The 25,310-nt window shown below is 34.7% G+C and overlaps 1 protein-coding gene across 5 annotated transcripts in view; it reads right to left on the bottom strand.

Moving 5' to 3' along the window:
* Nucleotides 1–25,310, bottom strand: part of LOC113219509 (nectin-3) — a 118,741-nt gene that overhangs the window by 70,225 nt on the left and 23,206 nt on the right. For all 5 annotated transcript variants that reach the window (XM_031935099.1, XM_026456893.1, XM_026456886.2 and 2 more), the window contains 3 exons: nt 11,560–11,901; nt 4,986–5,282; nt 1,549–1,666 (listed from right to left, as the gene is read on the bottom strand). In XM_031935099.1, the coding sequence (XP_031790959.1) occupies nt 1,549–1,666; nt 4,986–5,282; nt 11,560–11,901 (757 nt within the window). The remainder of the gene's footprint in view (nt 1–1,548; nt 1,667–4,985; nt 5,283–11,559; nt 11,902–25,310) is intronic.

A 25,310-nucleotide genomic window follows, 5' to 3' on the forward strand; every position in this document is an offset into this window, starting at 1 on the left:
AGGGTGAAGGGTTGCTTATGAAAAGCACATGGATGAGAAAGCAGCCAATTTGGTCCAAAGAATCAAACAAAAATTTTGGAGTTCAACTCAGTGTACCTCAGAAAACTAGAAGGAGGCCAAGAGCAAGTTAAAAGATACACCACAAACCAACAGATTCCTCCCGACTCTGTACGAATACCAGACATTTATCTCTCGGGCAAAAAAATGGAGGTTAATTCTAGAAATAAACTGAATGGTCACGAAATAAAGACGTCCACTCTTCTATTAGTGATATCTGGAGTCTCCCCAGGAAAATAATCACATCCCTACCTGATCATTCTAAGTGGAATCTAATGAGCAATCCCCACTACAGAGAGAGCATCCACTAAGCATTTTATTTTAACGCTTCACTGTGAAAGACTAAAACAACCAACAAGATTAAGAAATATCTGTATAACGAAAGATCAAACTAAAAAAACAAAAGAACTTAGAGGGAAAAGAGACAATATGTAGAAAGCAGAAAAAAACTCTCTGGGGAAGAAGTAACTCCAGTATCCCTGGGAAGAAACAAGAAAGATACTACACTCATAAAATAAGAAAGGGGTGCTATGAAAATAACATATTTTTATAGTTGGCCTATTTTCAGTTTATAAGAGCATCTTCTCATTCTCTAAAGAATATTCAATGAGAAGATGCTCCGTCTCATGAGAAGATGCTCTTAAAAACTGAAAACAGGCTAAAATTTTTTTTATATCATTAAGTCAATGGAAAATTTTTTTAAAAATCAAGAAAACCTTCTAGGAAGAATAAGACCATCTGAAAATATAAAAGTAATGATATTTATTATACAATAAATAGGAGTTCCAAAAAGAATGAACAGGAATAAAAAAGAGAGAAATGACCAAAAAATAAGAAATTATTCAAGTTGATAGATACATCTGGAGATCAAAATGGGCCCTAAATACTGACAAAATATGAATAAAAGCCTTGGTATAACAGTTTGAAATTTCAGAGAAAGAAAATTATGCACATAGTAACTATACAAGTAAAAAGAAGCAAATATTAGCCATTGGGAAAACAAATGGCTATAGACAAGAGAAAACAGAAGTCTGGTATACTTCTTAGCTCTTAGTAACATTTACCTGTCCTAGAGAAGCAAACAGTGATTACTGAGTTTAACTAAAAATCGCTAAAATTTCATTTGGACTATGAAAGGTAGGAATGTGTGTATATGGGTGTGTTTGTAAATGAAGAAGTAGACATAAAATTATAATTATTTATCTAAGAAGTCAACAATGTTAAAAACTATTAAGTAGTAGCAGCCTAAGACCTCTGACTGCAACTAATCACAAGAAACTGCTAAAATTGCTTAAATAGCCTCAAAAGATCAGAACTGAGGGGGTAGGAAGGTGGGGACAGGTAGGGCAGGATAAGACAGAAAATTTAATTAAAATTTTCATTTTCTGCTATTACTATAATCATGTATTATATAGATAAAAACAACTTTTAATGGGGATTTAAGAAGGTTTCACTTTTAGATAATTTATCTTTCAAAGTATATAACATTACCTGCTCCACACAGATTTGAAGGGTGGTGGATTTGCATCAGCATTACATTTGAGATTAACACCTTTTCTTCCTACAAACCAATTTCCATCATAACCTGTTACCGAAACTTCAGGAGCATCTATAAAATAAATGCATGACAGGACAGATTATCTTTTGTTAATGATAAATGCAATATACATGATAAAATACTAACACAACAGACAAAGCCTTAGAAGAACAGAAATCATTTTTCCTTAGTCTAAACATGTATAATCAATACGGAAGACACTACTCCGTAAATATTGGCTGAAAGAATAAAATGAAGAATAAGTACCCCTCAAAAATTGCAATTATACTACATACAGTTTGAGTAATTAGAAATGCTAAATGTTAAGGAATATTCATAATCCTATAATCACCAAAAGCAAAATGAAAGAATCCTATTAAGCAAGACGTAGAGATACAGGAACAAAGCAAATATGTTATAGTATTTAATTAAATAAGACATGGCATTTAAGTACCATGTAGTACCAAGTCACCATATAAAACAGTCTTTAAAGAGATATTTAATCTAAAAGGAAATATCTTCTAAGAGATATTAGGTCAATTGCAGAGATTAGATTCCCTATGTTACAATTAATTAACATACTGGGGTCATGTAGAGATGTGACACAGGCTTTCTATGACTACATACTTACAACTGAAGTAAATTAGCTAGGGCCTCAAATGTACTAAAACATAAACTTATCCATTTCACGTACCCAAAAGTCTTTTAGCATATGTGCCACATAATTAGTTGAATGAGCAATTATCCATATCTACCAGCAATATAAATATATACTTCCAAACTATTAAGTCCAAACCTATCATTCATTCAACCATCATTCTGTTTGGCTCCTAATGAGTGCCAGGCATAGTACTTAGAAATAATACACTGTTTTGGCCAGGCACGGTGGCTCACACCTGTAATCCCAGCACTTTGGGAGGCCAAGGCAGGCAAATCATGAGGTCAGGAGATCGAGACCATCCTGGCTAACACAGTGAAACCCCCGTCTCTACTGAAAAATACAAAAAAAAAAAAAAAAAAAAATTAGCCGGGCGTGATGGTGGGTGCCTGTAGTCCCAGCTACTTGGGAGGCTGAGGCAGGAGAATGGTGTGAACCTGGGAGGCAGAGCTTGCCGTGAGCCAAGTTCATACCACTGCACTACACTGTTTTAGGTGTTTGGTATACACACAGACTTTATATACATACAATTTACATTCTAATAGTAATAGGGAAGATGACATTTAAAAATACTTAACTAAAACCCCTTATGAGGGCCAGGAAGAAAAGAATAGGATGCTAAGAGAGAATATAAAAAGAAAGGCCTAATTTAGGTTGGGGATGGGGTTGGAGGTGATAAAAGGCTTCCCCAAGGAAGTGTTAAATTATGTATGATGCAGAGACTCTCTAGTTTTCTGTGAGCTACATAGAAAACTAAGTTGGCAGCATATGATCTAATGAGAAGCTAGAGAGAGACCAGATCAGTATTTACCTCTGCCAGGGAAGACTGTCCTACTGGAAAGCAAAGTTTACAAAAGAGTTGTAAAAAATTGAACTTTTAATAAGGTATAATTATCTTAGAAATTTAAAAAAAGAAACAGCAAAGATTAACAAACGTTTTTGTAACTTAAAAGTGGTACTAAAAAATGTTGCTGAAAGAACAGTCCATATATCTGTGAGTTTAGGCATTAAAGTATCCCAAAAGGATACCTCTAAATATTGAGGCATAAATTTGTCATAAGTTTGTTTACATGTCCTATAGGTCTCCAATTTACAAAAGGAAAAATGTCATAACTATTCTAAGAACATTTTAGGAGTAAGCCAATAAATCAAAACCATATTATAAACACTTACATTAGAAGAAATATTTTATATATCTAAGATGTCATTCAAGCAAACAAAAAACTACAAATTGAAAATATCAGTCATTATTAGACACTGGAAAGGTAAACATATATGCATATGCAAAATACATTAACTTCCAATTGGGATCTGAATTTTATGAGAAAAAGAAAAAAGTTAAGACTCTGTAAAAGCAAGGTAGGAAAAGGAAAATGAAAAATTTTAACAGAATTCTCCAGAGAATTAGGAAAAGATGGTATTAGCATTTAAGAATGCGATGGCAGTAACAGTTTTTGAACGATAGCTTTTCAAGTTAACCCTATAAAGGCTGAAAAAGATCCTGAGAATTAGCTTTAAAAACCATTACACCAAGTGTAATGAATATGTGTAACTTAAAACTCCATGCATGTCATATCAAAAAGCAAATAAGTAGCAACCAAAAAAATAGAATTCCCTCAAAAACACCTAAATTTATAATTTGCACATGGATAGAAGTAAAAGCAGAACCTAAATACTTTTCCTAATGTTATCTCTAATCTGCCTAATTTTCATTATCTTTGCTATAAACTATCTACAGCCATCACCTTTTCTACTACTCGAAATTTTTAAATGGTATACAAATTACAATGTATTAAAAACAAGAAACTTTATTCAAAGGGAAAAGTAGATACAAAAGAATATATAAACACATACACAGGAAAGTATACCTTAACAAAAATACACAAGTAACAAGTGGCTCAGCTTTGAACCTGTATCTACAGTGGTTATTATCCAATGATGCATTTAAAATATTGTTTTTTAATCTAAGAAAATTCTTATAACATGATCAATGAGACAAGATTAGAAATAATATTGAAAAATACAGATTTTCAAACTAATTAATATGCATATAGGGAAGTCAAAGAAAACAAGGCCAGGTATGGTGGCTCACGCCTGTATTCCCAGCACTCTGGGAGACCGAGGCGGGAGGATCACAAGGTCAGGAGATGGAGACCAACCTGGCCAACATGGTGAAACCCCATCTGTACTAAAAATACAAAAATTAGCTGGGCATGGTGGTGCACGCTTGTAATCCCAGCTACTTGGGAGGCTGAGGCAGGAGAATCACTTAACCCGGGAGGTGGAAGTTGCAGTGAGCAGAGATCGTGCCACTGCACTCCAGGCTGGCAACAGAGCAAGACTCCATCTCAAAAACAACAAGGAAATAGATAGGCAGCATCAGTGAAACTGAATAACAGCTCAATTAATTAGAATGCAGAAGTTGTTTGTTCTTCAGCACTGTACATTTTGAGGTACAAGTTGCCGTAACTCCCTAAGTCGAGCCTACTTTTAAGATCTTAAAAGGAAATGGTTACATTATAATTTTAAGTTGGAGAGCAACTTTAAAGTCATCTGTTCATCTTTACAAAAGTGATTAAAAATGTTTTGGTTAAATGAAATTTCCATGAAAACACAAACAAAATTAAAAGAAAAACAAAAATAAACAAGGAAAAGCTATTAAATATTCAAACTAAAAATAGTTTGATAAACATGCTGACAAATATTTAAAAAGCAAATGTTACATTTACTTACACTGTATGTCTAATATGAAAGAGTATCGGATGTCCTTTTCCAAGGCTGGATGTTTTACAACGCAAGTAATTCGCCTTCCTCTAGCGAATCTGGTTGGAAATAGCTTGTACTGGCTGATAATCGTTGCTGTTTCATTTGGAAAAGAAGTTGTAGTGGATTCCATTTCACCAAGATCACCTTCCCAGTCAATATGTGCAACGGGTTTTCCAGTGGCCGCGATACAAATGGCTGCTACTGTTTCATTTCCTCCATCAATTAAAGAATCTGGCCCTTTTATCAGGCTCACAGTGGGTTCAACTGTTTAAATATTTTTTTAAAAATTAGTTACATTCAAAAAAGAACATGTTTATATCTTTGCAAGTCACATCTGAACATATTTCACAAGCTTAAGGACAACTGCATATAAAATCTACACACATTTTTTAGGTAATGCCATCGTCAATCACATTCTTGGAAAAACTAAAGATCATAAGCCAGGACAAATGAGACCAAGAATTCATACCACCACTACAAAGATGGCTCTACCTGAAAAAGATATACATTCCTTTAGGGAATGATGAATTCCTTCCAACTTAACATATACAAAAAATTTCTGTGAACTAGATCACAATTCCCTTTATTAGATTAAAGGTATTATTTCTCTGCAAGATAAGTTCTATACATATATATATATATATGAAATATATATATATATATAGCTTCATTTTGCAGCAAAAAAATTTTAAAGCAAACTCTTTTAAAAATAAGTTATGATTTTGACTTACTGTTAAAATGTTATGAAAAAAAAAAGTTCCTCTCAACATACACTTTGGAGATGAAATGTTTTTCTTGGCCCAATAAGTGACTCAATAATTTCATTTAAAACACTGCCTTTTGAACTTTCAACCTTTAACTCCTCATATATCCAAAAGAACCAATTAAGGCTGCTGAATGTGTTCAATTACTTTTATTTACAACATATACTTCAAGGTCATCCTAACATGTACCATCACTAATAGTTAAGTTTATTGGAATGGACATACCACCTATCTTCTTCCAATATAAGAAAGTTCCTCAGCAGGGTAAGGTAACAATGTTAGAACCTCTCAATGTACTCGACCCCTAGTATCTCTTATCTTTTCACATTTTCCAGCAATTGTTATGTGCTTCTGTGTAAATTCCTCAGTACTGACATCATAAATTTGTGTCCAGTCTTCAGTTTACTGTGTGCATTGAGTTTTTATTTCAATGATTTTTTTTTTTCATTTCCAGGATTTCAAGTTGGTTCTTTCAATACCATCTGTTCTTGATGGTACTGAAAGAACCAAATTTTGTTTCACATTTTACTTTGCAACCTATTTTTACTTCACATTTTACTCTCATGGATATGATTATTTTCCTTATGTAGTTCCTTTCATAAGATGCATTACTGTAAAATAACAAATGAAAAAGTACATGCAACACATGCAATGAACAATTTTAAACATCCATATAACCACCACACATCTTAACAAACATTATTACTGGAACCTCACAAGTCCCTCATATTCCTCTACTACAATTTAAAAACCTGCCTGCCTCAATGTGAAACTATTATATTGACTTTGGAGATCAACTGTTTATTTTTCATTCTAGTTCTACAACCAACTCATGCAGATCTAAACAACACAGTTTAGCCTGTTTCTGAACTTTTTAAGAATGGAATTGGACCACATGTATTTTTGTACTTTTTCTTTGACTCAACTTTGTGTTCTGGAGATTCATTCATATTGGAACATTTAGCTTTAGCTTATTGTTTCTGGAATTCATTTTTTTACTTTTTTATTTTTAGACCATTTGGATTTATATACAATTGTATATATTATTAGTTTTAATTGCTTTATAGTTTATTAATGGACAATGGAGTTCCTGTTTCATCTGAACAATTTTACAAGAAACATTTCCATTTATGTATCTTAGCATATTTGTGCACAAGTATATCTTCAGAATTGCTACTACTTATTCTCAACTTTATCAGATAATTTCAAAAACCTTTCCAAAGTACCAATTTCCTCCCAGTCTTAGCACTCTTGCTGGTCCATATACTCACCAGTTGATATTGTCACCCAGCTGATATTGTCACAGACTTCTTAATGTTTGCAATCTGATAGGTATGTAATGGTATGCCACTGAGATTTTATGTTTAATATCTCAGATTATGAATGAGGTTGCAGATCTTTTCATATGTTTATGAGTCATTTGGAATCTTTTCTTCTGCAAAATGCCTATTATAGCCAGCTGTCTACTTTTTTCTGACTGGTGAGTAACAGTTCTACATAGATTTGGGAAAACAGTCATTTGTGATTATACGTGGTGCAAATACTACATTCCTTAAATTTGGTTCTGCTACTACCACTCCATTGAAACTCTAATGTCATCAAAGACCCCTAATCTAAAACTCAACACTTGTATGTCTAGTCTCTTTAACTTTGTCGAATTTGATATTTGAGCACAGCTCTTCCCAATCAGTTGAAAAGAATTAAATCCTAATGTGTTAAAGTATTTGTTGTAAGTAATGAAGTAATTCCTAAGTTATGCATTTAGAATGATACTAGCTACGTGCTGTCCTTAGGAGAAACTTTGAATAAAAAATATTCAAAACATTTTCTGTAGGGCTTATTTCTTACTGTGGAAATGGTTGCTAGAGTAATATTTCCTTAAAAACTTTCCTGTTTTTTCCTTCATATGATATTACTCTGCCTGAGTTCTTCTCATAACTCTCTCTGAGAACTCTTATTTTTTCTAACCTCTTCCTTTAAATAAATAATCAGTCCTGGGCCTGCAATTACTTTTGTATCTCACTTAAAAACTTTTATCTGATAGACTACTACCCAGATGATTCTGAACTTTTCCCAGTTTTAATACAAGGCTTGACACCTCAGCTTCTAACTACCTACACCTGGTTATTTCCACCTATTAGCTCCTCAAACTCAAACTTAACACCAAAATCATTTTATCCTCCCAATCACCAACACCTGTTTTTCATTCATATGTGCCCATTCAACTAGTGGTAACATAATTTAATCACAAACTTTCAAAACCTATTACTGTTCAAACTTTCCTTACTTCTTATATCCAATCAGATACAAAATTCTGCTAATTATTCCTCTGTAACAGTTCTTGTCTTCATTCATGTGGCAGAAATTACAAAATTAATTGTAAGTCTTCATGGCCTCACAGCTGAGATATTATGATTTAAGGACCTCTTCATTTCAAATGATCAAAAACACCAGACCCATCTTCCTAATCACAACTGTCATCACATTGCTCTCTAAATCAGGTCAGTCGTGAGTTAGGCATTCCTCTATGGGATGTGATCAAAGCAGTGTTTCTCAAACTTCACTGTATATATAAGTCACTGGGGAATCTTGCTAAAATGCAGACTATCATTCAATAAGCCTAAAAGGGATCTGAAATTCTATATTTTTAACAAGTTCTCAAGTGATGCCAATGCTCCTGGTCCATGAACTACATTTTAAATAGCAAGGGTCTGAGAATAGAAGACAGGTGAGAGGCAGTACAACTACTGAACACAAAGTATGAATTTCCAGTAACATAGCTCATACATATTCCCTGTTCTAGCATTCAAGTTACTTTAATGTGGTCCTACTCTATAATTCTAAAATTTAATTTTTGTACTTTATGTAAATCCTTTGAACAACGAATAAATTACTTATTCAGTGTTCCACTAACACAGGGCTCTCAACAGGGGGTGATTCCCCACTAACTCCTGCTCCCCTCTTGAAGACACTTGGCAGTGTCTGGAGACATTATGAGTTTAACAACAAGGAATGCTATTGGCATTTACTGGCATAGTGTTTAGAGGCCACAGATGCTGTCTACAACGAATAGTACAGCTCACTAAAACAAAGAATTCTGGCCCCAAATTTCAACAACACTGGGGTTAGGAAAATTTTCCCTTAATGTATAGTGGTCCCTTAGTATTCTGCAGTGGGATGAGGGTCGGATCCAGCATCCTTGAGTATAAGCAAATCCCGTGCATACTTAAGTCCTGCAGTTAGCCCTACGGAACCCGTGTACAGAAAGTCGGCCCTTCATATATGCAGGTCTCACATCCCACAAATACTCTATTTTCTACTTGCAGTTAGTTGAAAAAACATCCATGTATAAAGGGACCCACACAGCTCTAACCCATGATGTTCAAGGGTGAACTGCATATCGTTTTGTTTTCCCTGCCTTGGTTTACACACTATCACAATCCTAGAATACCATTTTCATATTCTTTCATTTTTGCATACCCAAAACCTACTCACCACTGACTGACTCAACTACCTCTCCTACGAAATACTTCTTGACTACCAAGTTCACTAATCCATTCCTATATCCTACTCAAATAACACTGTATGACTGCTATATACTGGAAACTCTTATTGGTTTTAGGGACATAAAATTAAATTTTTAAATGCACAGTTACTCTCCAACACTTGTTTGTTTATAGTGCAGAAAACATTTATAATAGTGTGGTAACTGCTACAATAAAGATATGTTCAACATAACAATGACAGCCAAAAAGCATCAGATTTGGAGAAAGGGGTCAAGAATGGCTACTAAAAGGATGTGATTTGATGAATAATAGTTACATGGAAGAAAGAAAGGCCAGAAAAAAAGGTAATCCAGGCAGAAAGAGAAACACCCATAAAAACATAGGTCAAAAGAACTGCAAATAGTTTATGATGATGATAAGACTTGGGTTTTTGAAAAAACAGCAGCAAGGAGTAGAACAAATGAAGCAAGAGAAGTAGGTGTGGGCAAAATGACTAATCTTGTAACAAACAGCCTGGATTTTTAAGCCAGTAAGTACTATATTAATTTAGAGGGAACTACTACAATTTAAAGCAAAATGAAAAGTGATTTTATCCCTATGAGCTTGCTCTTTTCACATGCAAGGTCCTTTTTTTTCTTTTTTCTTTTTGAGAGAGTCTCATTCTGTTGCCCAGGCTGGAGTGCAGTGGTGTAATCTCGGCTCACTGCAACTTCTGCCTCCCGGGTACAGGTGATTCTCAAGACCCAGCCACCCGACTAGCTGGGATTACAGGCATGCACTACCATGCCTGGCTAATTTTTGCATTTTTAGTGGAGATGGGGTTTTGCCATGTTGGCCAGGCTAGTCTTGTACTCCTGACCTCAAGTGATCCACCTGCCTCTGCCTCCCAAAGTGCTGGGATTATAGGAGTGAGCCATACTTATGATCATAAACATACTTTATGTTACCTTTTTTACTGATGTCCTGCACGTGAGTTTTCAGATATTCATGCCTTGCCTTCCAATAAGAAAATTTCTCAAAAATATAAATCTCTTAAATGTAAGTTATATGTCCCCACAGCTCTTAGGGCAGTGTCTTAAATATATTAAGCCTCAAATATCTAATTTTATATTAAAATATCTCTCAACATGAAAAAATATGTAATAAATTTGGACAAAATTGCTGTCCTATACTTCAGAGACACTATTATTATGTCCTTAAACATTGGAGCTATTAACTTGTTTGGTCCTCCGGGAAGCAGACACTGTGATGTGAGAAGTATAAAAGGTTTATCAGGGAGTGATAACTGGGAGAAAAGAGAGAAGGAAGATTCAATTGAGTAAATGGAGTTACCAGTACCCTGACAAAGTCTCCATTCAGGCCAATGGGCATATTCCATTAAAGGAGTCCCACTTTGGGTAAAAATCTTCACACTAATATCCTGTTCAACCACTAGCCCCAAGAAGCGCTTACCCTTGGCTACCACTGCCTCACTCAGTCACTGGCCTGAGGTCACTCACAAAAGGAATAGCCCTGAAAACTGAAGTAATCTTAAAGGACCTAACAGCTGGAAGCTGTCAACTACCTACACTACTAGTAGCAGTCTGAATAAGAATCTAAGCAGTAGATCTTCATGTGAGCAGCCACCAGTGGCTATTGCTCCTCAATTTTCATTTCTATCATTTCAAAAGCACTTATCAGCATTTCCAAATTGGTTTACATTTCACTGCAAGTAGCTTAAGGTTAATGAGCTTTTTCAACATTTTACCATAAACTTTAACAGGTATCACAGGAAATAGTGGAATATCACTATTATGAGTGAAAGCACAATATTCAGATAGTTATGCAAATCTAAAATGGCAGGAATAAAATTTGATACGAAAAATTAAAACATGAGGTGTCAATGGCTCCTAGATGTAAAACTCAATTTTTTAAAAATGAAAAAACTTAAGATGGTTATTTAATTAAAGGCTGAAAATTTGAGGGGAGATAATGAAAATAAAGATGTTACAGAAACTCAGAACTTAAGATTATAATTAAAACTCATCACTATCTTTCATAGACACTAGCTAAAACTATGCAGCATTACATAGATAAGTAGGTATATACAGATAAGATTTTATTTAAAGGAAACCAACAATCATAAATTTTAAGGATCTTGAAAAATCATACTTGAATTATTTTACTTTAAACCTAAAGTTAAATCAAATTTCAACCATTTTAATTTCTTAAAAATATTTTTATTATAATCTTCACCAGTATCACCAAAATACATAATTCAAGCATACCTACCTAACACAGTTACCGTTGTAGAGGACTGGGCATTTCCAAGCGGGAATGTAACAGCTTTGCAGATGTATTTTCCAGAATCAGAGAATCCTATGTTATGCAGAGTAATTGTTGCATCATTAAGTGAGTAATTTTTAAACAAGACTCTTCCCTGATATTCTCCTTGAACAGAGAATCCATATTGGGGATGGTGAACTGCAACAGTCTGTGAACTTTTGCCATGTATCTTCTCCCATGAAATCTGCGTTATGGTTTCATTTACTTCAATTAAACACTTTAATGAAACATTCTTTCCCCATACTGCTGTGACATGTGGCTCCACAATAATTGGTCCAGCTAAGGCACCTATGGAGGGAAAAAAAACTATTACAATTCTTAAAATAGAAAAAAGCTGTCAACACTCTCCTCCCTTCCTGACCCCCTCTGTAACTATCTCTAGCTGCACACACACACACACAGACACACACACACACACGTGCACACACACACACACGCACTCACATGCACCACACACAAAACTAACAAAAAGAAATGAACCAGGTGTTTTCTGGGCTTGATATGAGATCCAAATGTGACTATCAAATAAATTAACGATATGTTATCAAATAAATTAACAATACGCTATCAAATAAATTAACAATAGCAATATGTGTTGCAGTGAAAAAAAGCACTAGATTAGGACCGAGTTGACTTGGAAGCATGATCCTTCCCCAGTTAAGCCTTCACATGAGTTCCCAGCTCTGGTTGACACTTTGACTGCAGCCTTGAGAGAGAGACTGAGGTAGAAGATTCAGTTACGCATGCCTGGATTCCTGGCACACAGAAACTGACAGATAATACATGGATATTATTTTAAAGCCACTACGTTTTGGGGTAAAGTTTTTACACAGCAATAGATAACTTATGCATGTAGGGTCTCCCAAACCAAATAAAAGACTACAGTATCTTGTTTGGAGGATCCCTATATCAAGTATCTCTACTGAAAAGTCATTAAAGACAGATCAATTGCCAGAAAATATTAATGAAGAAATGTTTATATAAACGTAAAATAATTTTGTTTTTTCCATTTCAGGGTTAAGAAAAAAAATTTCACAAGCAAAAGTTAAAAATGACATCAAACTTCTTCCATATAATATATATTTCCTTCCCAAAAGCAATAGAGCAAAACTTATAATGTTTTGAGGGAAATAAAACTAACATTCATGACTACTATAGTCAAGCAAGATGCTGCTCATTGATAAGTATATTAGAATATGTATAACAAGTCCTTGGAGGTCTACCACTCACATATGTGCCCTAACAAAATAAAAGAATACACAAACCAAGAAATAAACCAAAATAAGCACTCAAAAATGGAAATTGTATAAACAATACCTTTAAAAGTTACATCTAATTAATATTTTTAAATGAATACTGAAATGCAGAAGGGTACCACTAGATAAGAAAAATGCATTTAAACATGTTCAAACACATCCAAAGGTTTTAAAAAAAAACTTCATGCAATATTATTTCCATGACTCTTTTTTAGAGGAAAAAACAAAAACAAAAAAGTAAATTAGAAGGCAAATTTTATCACCTAAGAGATGACTGAGGATATTACAAAAAGGGACTGCCATTGACGCTAACTACACTTAACAGCTACAAATTTAAAAGTTTCAGTTTTTTAACCATTGCTTCAAAAAAGTATCAGGCCCTGAAAATTTACTATCATGTTCTATAATGCTAGAGTACAGATAATTACTAAGCTTTTAAAATTAATCCAAGATACATGAAATGTGAAAGTATTCTAATGTAGTTTAGCAATCTATCACAAGCTTGGTATTTTACAAACAAATAAAAAAGTAGTCTCATGAATATTAATAAAAAATATCATTTATTATGAAATAATAGCTCTGTATTTAAGAAAACTACACAGCCGAGTAGGACTATTCTAAGAACAAAAGGACATTTTTAGACTACTCATCACATTAAAAGCTCACACGACTCTCTTATTTGATATTACAAAGGTATTTAATAAAACATTTACTATCTGATTTTAAAAAGAAAATCTAACTAAGAAAAGGACTCTGAAGTAGATTCTTTTCAAATCAGCGGCCATTATCAGCACTAAAGAGAAAGAGGCATGGCTATTAAAAAAAGATCAAGACAAGATGATGCACTATCATTACCATTGTTCAACTGAGACTGGAAATTCAATCCAGTGTAATAAGAAAAAGGAAATGATAAATATTAGGAAGGAACAGAAAGAATTATTATTTGAAAAATCTATTACCTGAAAAATCCAAGACGATGAAATGAAATGAAAGGCTACTAGAACCAATAATGTGGTTGCTTATAAACATATGCAAAATGTATATGAACTATATAATCAGTATGTTATAAAGGGTGACATCTTTACACATTTATTGCAGAAAAGGGTTTAATTTGTAAACATTAATATTTAAAACATTCATGAATAAAATTTTAAAAAACTTATAAACCTGACTTGAAAAAATAGCAGCTATGCCATATTCCTAGGTAGGAAAACTTATTTACATGTCAATTCTCCCCATATTAATACACAAATGCAATACAGTTATAGTGAAAACCCTGATAAAAATTTTTACAAAACAGGGTAGAAATAACTGCCAAAAATATTTCAAAACACTAACAGACTACTGAAGAGGGAAAATATTAAAGTAAAATTAATAAAAATTTGGTATTAGTAACATAAAATAATTGAAAGTACACAAACAGACCTATATATAATAGGACGTGGTATATAATAAAGCTAATATTTTGAGTGGGGAAATAATATATTAGTCAAGAAATGATGAAAGAGCATGAGCAAAATACTTGGAAAAATACAGACCCCTCTTTTATACTAAACACTGAAAGAAAAAAAAAAAAAAAAAAACCCTAGATGGACTGAAGACCTACAAGTAAAAAATTATTGCCTGTACATATGTATGCAGATAAAACTTTCTGTATATTTTGTCAAATAATTACCCTAATTACCCTAGAAAGGTAAACTTAACATTACTGAGGACTAAAGAAAGAATTTCTAGTTTTTATTTTATCCCCTTCAGATGGAGATAAAATAACAAGAATTAAAAAATGGAGTAAGAGAAGTTTTATGGAGTGAATGTTTGTGTCCTCCCTAAAATTCATTCTGAAGCTCTGACCTCAATGGTAGTATTTGGTAGGCCTCTGTCTGATAATCAGGTTTTAATAAAGTCATACAGGTGGGGCTCCCCATGATGGGATTGGTGTCCTTGAAACAAAGAAAGGAGAGCTCACTCCCTCACTTTTTCTAGGCCACATGAGGAAACAGTGAGAAAGTGATTGTCTACAATCCAGGAAGAAGATCCTCATCAAGAACTGGATCTTCTGGCACATGGATCTTGGACTTCCCAACCTCCCCAACTGTGAGAAATAAATGCTGTTTAAGCTGCCCAGTTTACGGTATTTTGTTACAGCAGCCTGCAATGGTTTGGATGTTCTGTCCCCTCCAAATTTCATGTTGAAATGTGACCTCCCATATTGGAGATGGACCTAATGAGAGGTATTTGGGTCACGGGAGTGAAGCCCTCATAAATAGCTTGGTGCTGTCCCTGTGGTAATGAGTGAGTTTCCACTCTCTGCGTTCACAGGAGAGGAGATCTGGCTGTTTAAGAGGCTGGCACTTTCCCACTTTCTTTTGCTTTATGTAACATGTTGGCTCCCCTTCACCTTCTCCCATCATTCTAAGCTTCCTGAGGCCCTCACCAGAAAGAGATGTCAGCACCATGTTTCCTATGCAGCCTGAAGAATGGTGAGCCAAAATAAGCCTGTTTCCTTTAAAATTACCAGTATCAGGTATTCCTTTATAGCAACACGAATGGACTACAATACACACCCCAAGTTGACTAAGACAGGTAGTATATCTTAGTTATGTTTTAATTAGCCAGAGTTCTGTTGTTGCAAATAAAAGAATCTAATACATTTCCATTCCTGGATGAAATCCAAATGTTAAAAACCACTTCTGAATAAGATTTTCCCCCATGGAATCTTAAAACTGTGGAGAAACAGATTTTCTGTTGTGGTTCTTAAACCAAAGTCCAAATTAGAAAGCCTCACTACTCAGAGACTACCAATCTTTAAGCCTACTACTACTTCCTCCCTCTACTTTCCCACATTAAACTGAGTTTAACTGGAGAGCAGAAAGGTCCTGGAGAAACGTAAACGTTTATTATTAAAGAGCTAAATTATTTAAAGTAAGTTAATCACTACTGGTTATGTAAGTCTAGAATATAAAGAGGCAAAGGAATAGCAAAGAATTGAATCTTACATATCTAGCAAGACTCCAACCTTGTCATAAGGTGGTCCTAGCTACTGCACACTCCAGACATGAAGGAAAACCATAATAAAATAGGATACTCTGTTTCTACTCTGTCTTCCTGATTTAAAAGTTTAGTTTTGCACCATGAGCTAATTAATTAAATTGAACTCCTTATTTCAGAGAAAGAGGCAGACAGCATTTATTCTCCTATCTGTAGCTCCACAAAAACACTACAACCATGAAAACACAACTCTTTGGGGTCTTCATGTGTCTTTGAACAGTCATTCAGTCAGTATTTACAGAGTGCCCGGGAGACACAAAACATTTGTAAATACACACATTCAAGATGTTTGCGACAGAAAAGAAAATGTAATGATGTATATAACTGCTATGGGTTATTAAAAAAATGGGTTATAAAAAAATGAAGTGAGATCCACATCACAGATCACACTAAAAGTGTTTGAAAGTATGAATAAAATGGCAACCATTCCCTTTCTTTCTTCCCTGACGCTCAGAAATGAACCAAGAAGTAACAGAAACCATCACAAACTTTTGATACTACACTTTTTAAAACTCTGATGCTATCTTTTACCACATTTCACTTCTCAATCTACAGTAATAGCATGCATATTGGACATTTCAATTCCCAGGATCTTTCAAATGTTAAGATCTACACAATGGGTATATGCAAATATGCTATAAATGAAACATTTATTTTAGTCTGTGTCCAACTACACACCACCTTTGAAAATCTCTAAGATATGAATCCTTTCAGAATCCTCAAAATTTAGAATAATTTAGAGGCAACTAATAAAATATACATTAACAAACTAGCAATGTGATAGCATACAGTTGTCCTCAAAAATTTCAACATACTTCAACAAAATACATTTTGGAAGAATAAAATTTATCACCAGTACATTCAGTAATTAACCTGATTTGTTTTAAACTGATAGGTAAGTCATGTCAACTCTGTAAATAAAACAAAAAGGTTTTCCAATAAAATCTCCAAACAATACTCAAACAGAAATAACCATGTTAAGAATAAAGCCAAGTGAATTAAATAACGTACTTAACACTATAAACTGCAAACAAATATTATCAGAGTATGAAAGAATCTCTAACTTCATCTCATGTCATAACTAGAAATAATTCTGGAATTAAAGGTTTCTATGTTCTAAGGAGAAACCTGGGTCACGTGCCAAAAACTGGTTGAGAAAACCAACCGTTTCTTCATTCATTCATTGGTATGTGTTGGGTGAACACTTTGTGCCAGACACTGCCCTAGGTGCTGAGCCATTAGAGAGTTTGCATTTTAATGAGGAAACAGACAATTAGCAAGGCAGTAAAAATACAGAGAACAAAGGTGTAAATGTCAAGGATCCATAGTGCATCCTAACATTTAAATTGCGTAGCATCAATAAAGCTGTCCAGGGAAGCAGGAAGGGAACCAAGAGGGTATCCTATACATTAAGCGAAGAAAGTACCTAGAGAGTGTAGAGAGTGCTCAATTATTCCAAATGCTGCCAAGAAGTTAAAAAAAAAAAAAAAGGCACTAATAAGTAACCACTGAATTTAGCAACTGTTTTGGTGGAGTGGCGAGAATAAAAGCTCGATGTGAAATAGAATAGAGGTTGCTCCTTTCAGACATGAAGGAGTAACAAGATTTATCCTTTTGCCTGAAACAACCATTTCAAGTTAATAGTCAACAGGCAAGAAAGTTCTAATCCCTCAGAGGCAGTAGACAAAGTGAAGCACAAGGACAGAGAAACTAAATAGAGCTAGGCAGTCTTGGAGTTATATCCAAAATCGTACTGAAGGTTTTAGCCAGTACAATCAAGCAAGAAAAAGAAATAAATTTCAAATCAAAAAGGAACAAATGAAATGTCTTTATTCACAGAAAACACAATTGTCTTTAGAGAAAATATGATGGAATCTACAATAAAGCTACTATGACAAGGGTGTTCAGCAAGGACAGTAGTAGCCCTTATGCAGGACCTAAGACCAATATACACATATCGATTGTATTTCTATGCATTAGCAGCAGAAAATTAGAAAATAAAAATTGTAAAACATTGCTAGCTAGAATAGCATCACAAGTAGAAAATAAGGGCTGGGTGCAGTGGCTCACCCCTGTAATGTGAACACTTTGGGAGGCTGAGGCAGGTAAATTGCTTGAGCTCAGGAATTTGAGACCAGCCTGGGCAATATAGCCAAACCCCGTCTCTACAAAAAATACTAAGTTAGCCAGGCATGGTGGCTGGGGTACCAGCTATTCAGGAGGCTGAGGTGGGAGGATCGCTTGAGCCTGGGAGGCAGGGGTTGCAACGAGCCAAGATCGTGCAACTGCACTCCAGCCTGGGTGACAGAGCAAGACCCTGTCTCCAAAAAAAAAAAAAGAAAGAAAGAAAAAGAAAAAAAGATGAAATACAGATAAATCTGACCAAAGGTGTGAAAAAATTGTACAGTTAAAATTGTAAAATTTGCTGAGAGAAATTAAAGATTATCTAAAGAAATGGAGAGACATACTGTATTCATGGATCAGAAGATACAACATTATTAACACATTAATTCTAAATTGATCTACAGATTTAACACAATGAAATTCCCATCTTTATTCGAAACTGACAAGTTGTTCTAAAATTTATCTAGAAATGCAAATATCTGTGACCTTAGGTTAGGCACGTATTTCTTACATATGTCACTAAAAGCACAATGAGTGGGCTTCATCAAAATAAAAAAAATTCTGCTCTTCGACACTTAAACCACTAATTAGGAGAAAATCCTTGCAAAACATGCATCTAGTAAAGGATTTATATCTGTTAAGATTCAAAACACATAAAGAACTCCCAAAACTCCGCAATAAAGACAAGCCAATAAAACATGAGCTAAAGAGGCCGGGTGCAGTGGCTCATGACTGTAACCCCAGCAACTTTGGGAAGCTATAGCAGGAGGACCGCTTGAGCCCAGGAGTTTGAGACCAACCTGGCCAACATAGTGAGCACCCATTTCTACAAAAAATAAAAAATGAGCCAAACATGGTGGTGCACGCCTGTAGTCCCAGCTATTTAGGAGTCTGAGATGGAAGAATTGCTTGAGCCTAGAAGGTAAGTCATGCCACTGTAAGCTGCAGTAAGCTGCAGTCATGCCACTGCACTCCAGCCTTGTAGACAGAGCAAGACCCTCTCCCTTAAAAAAAAAAAAAATCTGAACAGACATCACCAAAGAAGATACATGAACAAGCACATGAAAAGATGATCAACATCACTGAGGAAATGTAAATTATAACTGAAATAAGGTACTACTATATAGCCATAAGAGGGGACAAAATTAAATGGGCTGACAACAAGTTTTGAAGAAAATGTGGATGAATTAGAACGCTCCTACATTGCTGATTAAACTGTAAAATGGTAAAACCACACTGGAATACACCTAGCAGTCTCTTAAAGTTAAACATACCATATGATCCAGCCATATCATTCCTGTGTCTTTACTCATCAGTAAAGAAAGCATGTGTCCATACAAAGGCTTGTACACTTGTATACCAATGTTCACAATGGTTTTATTTGTACACCCAAGAAACAGAAACAATCCAAATGTTTATCCAGAGAAGAATGAATATACAAACTGTGGTAAACCCATACAATGAAATATTAGTCAGCAATACAAAGGGACATCCAACTAGCAATAGCGGCAACTTCCCCAGCTTGATAAAGAACATCTACAAAACAAAACACCCACAGCCAATATCATACTTAATGTCAAGAAACTAGAATCTTTCCAGTTAAGATTAGAAATAGGCAAGGATTTTCTCCTCACTACTCCTTTTTCAACAGCATACTAGAAGTCCTTACTAAAGTAATAAGACAAGAAAAGGCAAGTAATAAATGTATACTGATTAGAAAGGAAGAAATAAAACTGTCATTGTTTGTGGGTGATGAAAAAACTCCTGGAGCTAATAATCAATTATAGCAAGGTTACAGAATGCAAAGTTTAAAAAAAAAAAAAAAAAAAGTCAATCACTTTCTTATGTACCAGTAATGATCAAGTGGAATTTGAAGTTAAAAACACAGCGGTGGCTCAAGCCTGTAATCCCAGCACTTTGGGAGGCCGAGACGGGCGGATCACGAGGTCGGGAGATTGAGACCATCCTGGCTAACACGGTGAAACCCCGTCTCTACTAAAAACTACAAAAAACTAGCCGGGCGAGGTGGCGGCGCCTGTAGTCCCAGCTACCCGGGAGGCTGAGGCAGAATAATAGTGTGAACCCAGGAGGCAGAGCTTGCAGTGAGCTGAGATCCGGCCACAGCACTCCAGCCTGGGTGACAGAGCGAGACTCCGTCTCAAAAAAACAAACAAACAAACAAAAAAACACAGTACCATTTACATAGCACCCAAAACAATAAAATGCTTAGGTATAAATCTAACAAAATATGTATAAGATCTACCTGCAGAAAACTACAATTCTGAGAAAATAAAATAACTAAATAAATGGAGCGATATTTCATGTTCTTGAATAGGAAGACTCAATATTGTCAAGATATTAGTTCTTCCCAACTTGATCTACAGATTCAACATTCCAATCAAAATCTCAGCTAGCAACAAACTGATCCTAAAATGTGTATGGAGAGACAAAAGACCCGGCATAGTCAACACAACGTTGAAGAAGAACAGTCAGAGGACTTACATTATCTGACTTCGAGACTTACCATAAAGTTACTGTGATCAAGACCATGTGGTACTGGCTAAAGAATAGACAGGTCGGTGGAACAGAATAGAGTCCCAAAACAGACTCTTATAGTCTTTATATGTTAACATTGATTTCTAACAAAAGAGCAAAGGCAATATAATAAAGAAAAGATCTTTTCAATAAATGATGCTGGAACAACCAGATATCCACAAACAAATAAATAATTCTAGACATAGATTTTACAAAAATTAACTTGAAATAGAAAATAAACCTAAGTATAAAATGCAAAACTATAAAAACCCTAGAAGACAACAGAGCAAAAAAAAACTAGATGACCTTAGATATGACAATAATGTTTTAGATGCAACACCAAAGGCATGATCCATAAAAGAAACTCTTGATAAGCTAGGCTGCTCTGCAAAACACACTATAAAGAGAATAAAAAGACAAGTCATGCTTAAAGTTACTGATCTTGAATTACAGCAGCATCAACCAGCTTTCAGCTGCCTGAGTGGAGGCATGAAGAAGGCACAGAGCAAGATTTAACCCGGGTTGGACATTTTAACCAGGCATGCACAATTTAAAAGAGAAACAGGCAAGGGAGTTGATGGTGTAGACAAATAAGTGATTTTAATGATGGATTATGAACTTTAAGTTGGTCAAGAAGTGGGCGAGGAGGAAGTAGGATGAAAGGGTTATAGAAACCAATATAGCTAAAGAATTACTGCAAATGAGGTACTAAGTGGGATGAGGTGGAAAATGAGAGATGATGGGTGGATAGTGGGAAAGTTAATTTCTCTGGGACTCAGTCTTAATGTTTATAAAATGGCTCATCACCTTAAAATTGTACATTCTTGAAAACTGTCAAAAAGCTTTTATATACACCATTTCTACTGATCTCCCCATCCAAACCCTTGCCCCTAAAAAACCACCCTGTTAGGCACAGGTAATTTTTTTTCCATATGACAGATCAAGACTCAAAAAGGTCAAGACTTACCCTGGGTCACATAAATAATAGGGGACAGTATCATTTGCCATAGTCCAGAGGATCAAGGAAGACTTTGCTAGATGTGACATTTAAGCTATTCCTTGAAGGCTCATATTTTCATAGGCTGAGAAGACCATTCCGTGCTAAGCAAAGATTCAGTATGAGGCCAAAATATGTAAGTACAAATAAGGCTGAAAAGCAAGGCTGAATACAAAATGGGAAAGGATAGTAATCTGAAATGGCACAAAGAACTAGAACTAAAGTCTTGTAATTACTCTCTGGCACATTGCTTAGCATTTTCTAAAACAGTACTGTCTCAGTCACTAGCCACATGTGGCTATTTAAATTTAAATTAAATTAGGTTTTCAGTTATAAGCCATATTTCAAGTACTCAATTTCCACAATTAGCTAGTGACAATCATACTGAACAGTATAGCTACATTACATGTGCATCACTGCAGAAAGTTCTAGATAACACAATTCTAGAATAGAAATTCAATAAAAGTCAACTTCCTTTCTAAATAAAGGTTTACAGGTTTCTATGAAGCTAAAAAATTCAGCTTCAAATAATTTTTAAAAGTTTACATTTTTATAATTACTTACACATAACCAATATAGTGAATAACAGATACAGAAAATAGCAAATTTCTACAAAAATATTTCGTACACATTAATACTAACTATAAAGTTAATCCTACTGTATCATGGTATTTTTAATAATCTTTCAGTAGCAATTTCAGGCTTTTATAAAATGTTCTTTTTAAAATGGGGTTTTCATCAGCTATTCTCAAACAATTGTTATGTTTTAATTTCAAATAAGGACAGTATATTGATTTAACCACGTTAAGTAAGGGTTTTCTTTAGTTGAATTTACTGTATGGGTGAAAGCACAATTTCTTCATATTTTCAGAAGAGAAGCACAAAACTTTGTAACAGGAAGAGACCTTAGAAGGTATCTGATATAACCTCATTTTACAGAGATAGTGATCTGCTGTTATTACATGCCTGGTTAGTGGCAAAACATAGATAAGCAGCAGCCTCCTGGCTTTCAACAGTTATCTTCCCAACTCCCTCATGTTAAGCACAATATGAGTAAAACTGAATGTTTTATAGAAAGAAAATCTAGAAGAGCTACTAGTCACGACATTCAAAATCTCAATGATTTTCAAATTACAAAGGTAGAGAGGTATTGCAGTTCTTAAACCAAGCACTATGGCAAGTAAAATGCAGAGGCAGAGTTTTCATAGCAATTATTCAGATTCTCCTCTTTCCATTCCCACTTCAACCTGTGAAACTGTTGCAATTTTAAAATACTAATGAATTATTTTCAAAATAATTTTAAAATTAGTTTTTAAAAAAGTCTTGAAAGTTAGTTTAAATTACTATTTAAATTTTTAAATGAGTTTTAATCCTAATAAAATGTATTCCCAAAAGTATCACAAAAATTATACTACAGGATGAGTATCCCTTATCTGAAATGCTTAGGACAAGATGTGTTTCAAATTTTGGGTGTTTTTTTTTTTTTTTTTAAATTTTGAAATATTTGCATATACATGATGAGATATCTTGGGAATAGGACCAAAGCCTAAACACAAAAATCATTTATGGCCTGGTGCGGTGGCTCACGCCTGTAATCCCAACACTTTAGGAGGCTGGGGCGGGTGGATAACAAGGTCAGGAGATGGAGACCATCCTGGCAAAGGTGTCAGCTGTGGAAAGTTTCAAATTTTAGAGCATTTCAAATTTTGTGAACTTGTAAATATCTTCTTAGAAGTTGACAATGTAAGGAACTAGCACTTTAAAGACAAAAAATCTACCAATTCTCATAAACGATAGCCTTCTATAATGGTCCAGGTAATAATTTGTATACAACATGTCAACATTCATTAATAATCCAAAAATCTCAAACTTGCTGTTTTAAAGGAAGCACCTCTAAACAATTACATATGGCTTACCGTTCAGTAATACACATACTTCTAAGACTTAAGAATGAGACTTAAAACTGTAGATGAGTAACAGAATGGAATTAAAAAAGCAAGAACTTTGGAGTTGGACTAACCCAGATTCAAGAACAGTGTGACTCTGGGTCCTTGAGCTGTTTTATTACCTATAAAATAGGACTATTATCACCTAATTAACAAGGTCTCAGTAAAATTTAAAAGGAAGTACTCAAACATGGAAATAGGTACTAAGCACTAACGGAAGAAGCACTAGAATTGTTTGAGTTCCAGTTAAAACTAAAGCCTGATTCAGTAGTGGCACTAATCTACAAGGCTATATGATTTCTGCCCGGCTCCCCCAACCCCAGCAACACTAGCAGCTAAGAGGTAAGCACAGAGAATGTATAGAGCCAGACTGATCCACAGTTAGATTTTGCAAGGCTGGTGTGACTGCAAATTTTTGTTTGAGACACTTAGACACTCCAAGACAACTGAACGTTAAGAAAAGAGAGTGCTAATATAGGCAAAATACAGGATGCATAGCACATATTAAGTGTTCAAATATTTATTGAGTTTCACTGACGGAATATAAAGTATTAATACTATGTTCTACAACACAGAAGATGGCATAGCTACAACTTCCAAGAACTGATAATCTAGAAAATAAGACATACAAGGCAATCAACATTATGGCTACAGCGACCACGTAATTTGTTAACCAAGCCAAAATATTGTTTAGAGAAACATTATTAATAATTTTACCACAATAGTTGTAAACCTAGATATTCCAAGGCAAATGGGGACATATTATCCTTATGAGAGCCTCCTAGATAAAGAGTACAAACTTAAAAAGATACTTAGGAAAAGGAATGAGAGAAGTGTGTAGAGTAAGAAAAGCTACATCTAGAAAGTAATATTTTCTTTCAGCTACAACTAAACTAGTGACTCTAATTTTGTCTGGGTAAGCTGTAGGAGATCAGTAGTATTTATGCTGGATGTTAGGTGAGGTGGGATTTTCCAGGCAGGGTAAAGGCACTAAAGGAAAAACAAAAGCAAAGAGACTCACAGAAACAGAAAAATACAAGGAAAGTTTATGAAACTCAGAAAAATCCAAGTATCAGTAACAAAATGACAGGAGATAAGGTCAGAAAGGCAAGTTCTTAATTAAGTGTGTTTGCTCATCCATTTTTTTTTTAAACTAACATTTATTTAACAACCTACCTGAATGGGCCAGACATTTATGCTGAGGAAGGACAAAGGAGATGAAGCATGCTCCTTACCTTGGGGAGCTTAAAGTGTAATCAGGAGGAGAAACAGAATATTGGTGGTTGAAAATGCAGGAAGTCAAAAAATTAGCAAGAGTAAATAGGAAAACTGGTCTAACAGTTCTACTGTACTGGAAAAAAAGAGAGCACAGATGCAGAAAGAGTAATTAGGTGAAATGAACCTGTTATCTTATTTGGAAAAAGGAGTCTCTGAAGATGCAATTAAGTTAAAGATCTCAGGATGAGATGACAGTGGATTATCCAGGTAGATCCCAAATCCAATGACATGTGTCCTTACAGAAAATACACAGAGTGAAGTCAGAGAGATGAGAAGGCCAGGAAAAGACTGGAGTTATGTAGCCACAAGCCAAGGAATGCCTGTAGCCACCAAAGCTGAAAGAAACACAGAACAAAATCTCCCTTAGAGCCTCTGGAAGGAACACAGTTTGATTTTGAAATAGTATGCATAGCACAAATTAGACTTCTGCGCTCCAGAACTGTGTGAGAATATATTTAAGTCACCAGTTTATGATAATGTGTTACAGAAGCCCTAGGAAACTAATATGAGAAA

The sequence above is a fragment of the Piliocolobus tephrosceles genome, chromosome 2 (genome assembly GCF_002776525.5).
Source record: "Piliocolobus tephrosceles isolate RC106 chromosome 2, ASM277652v3, whole genome shotgun sequence".
Lineage (NCBI taxonomy): Eukaryota > Metazoa > Chordata > Mammalia > Primates > Cercopithecidae > Piliocolobus > Piliocolobus tephrosceles.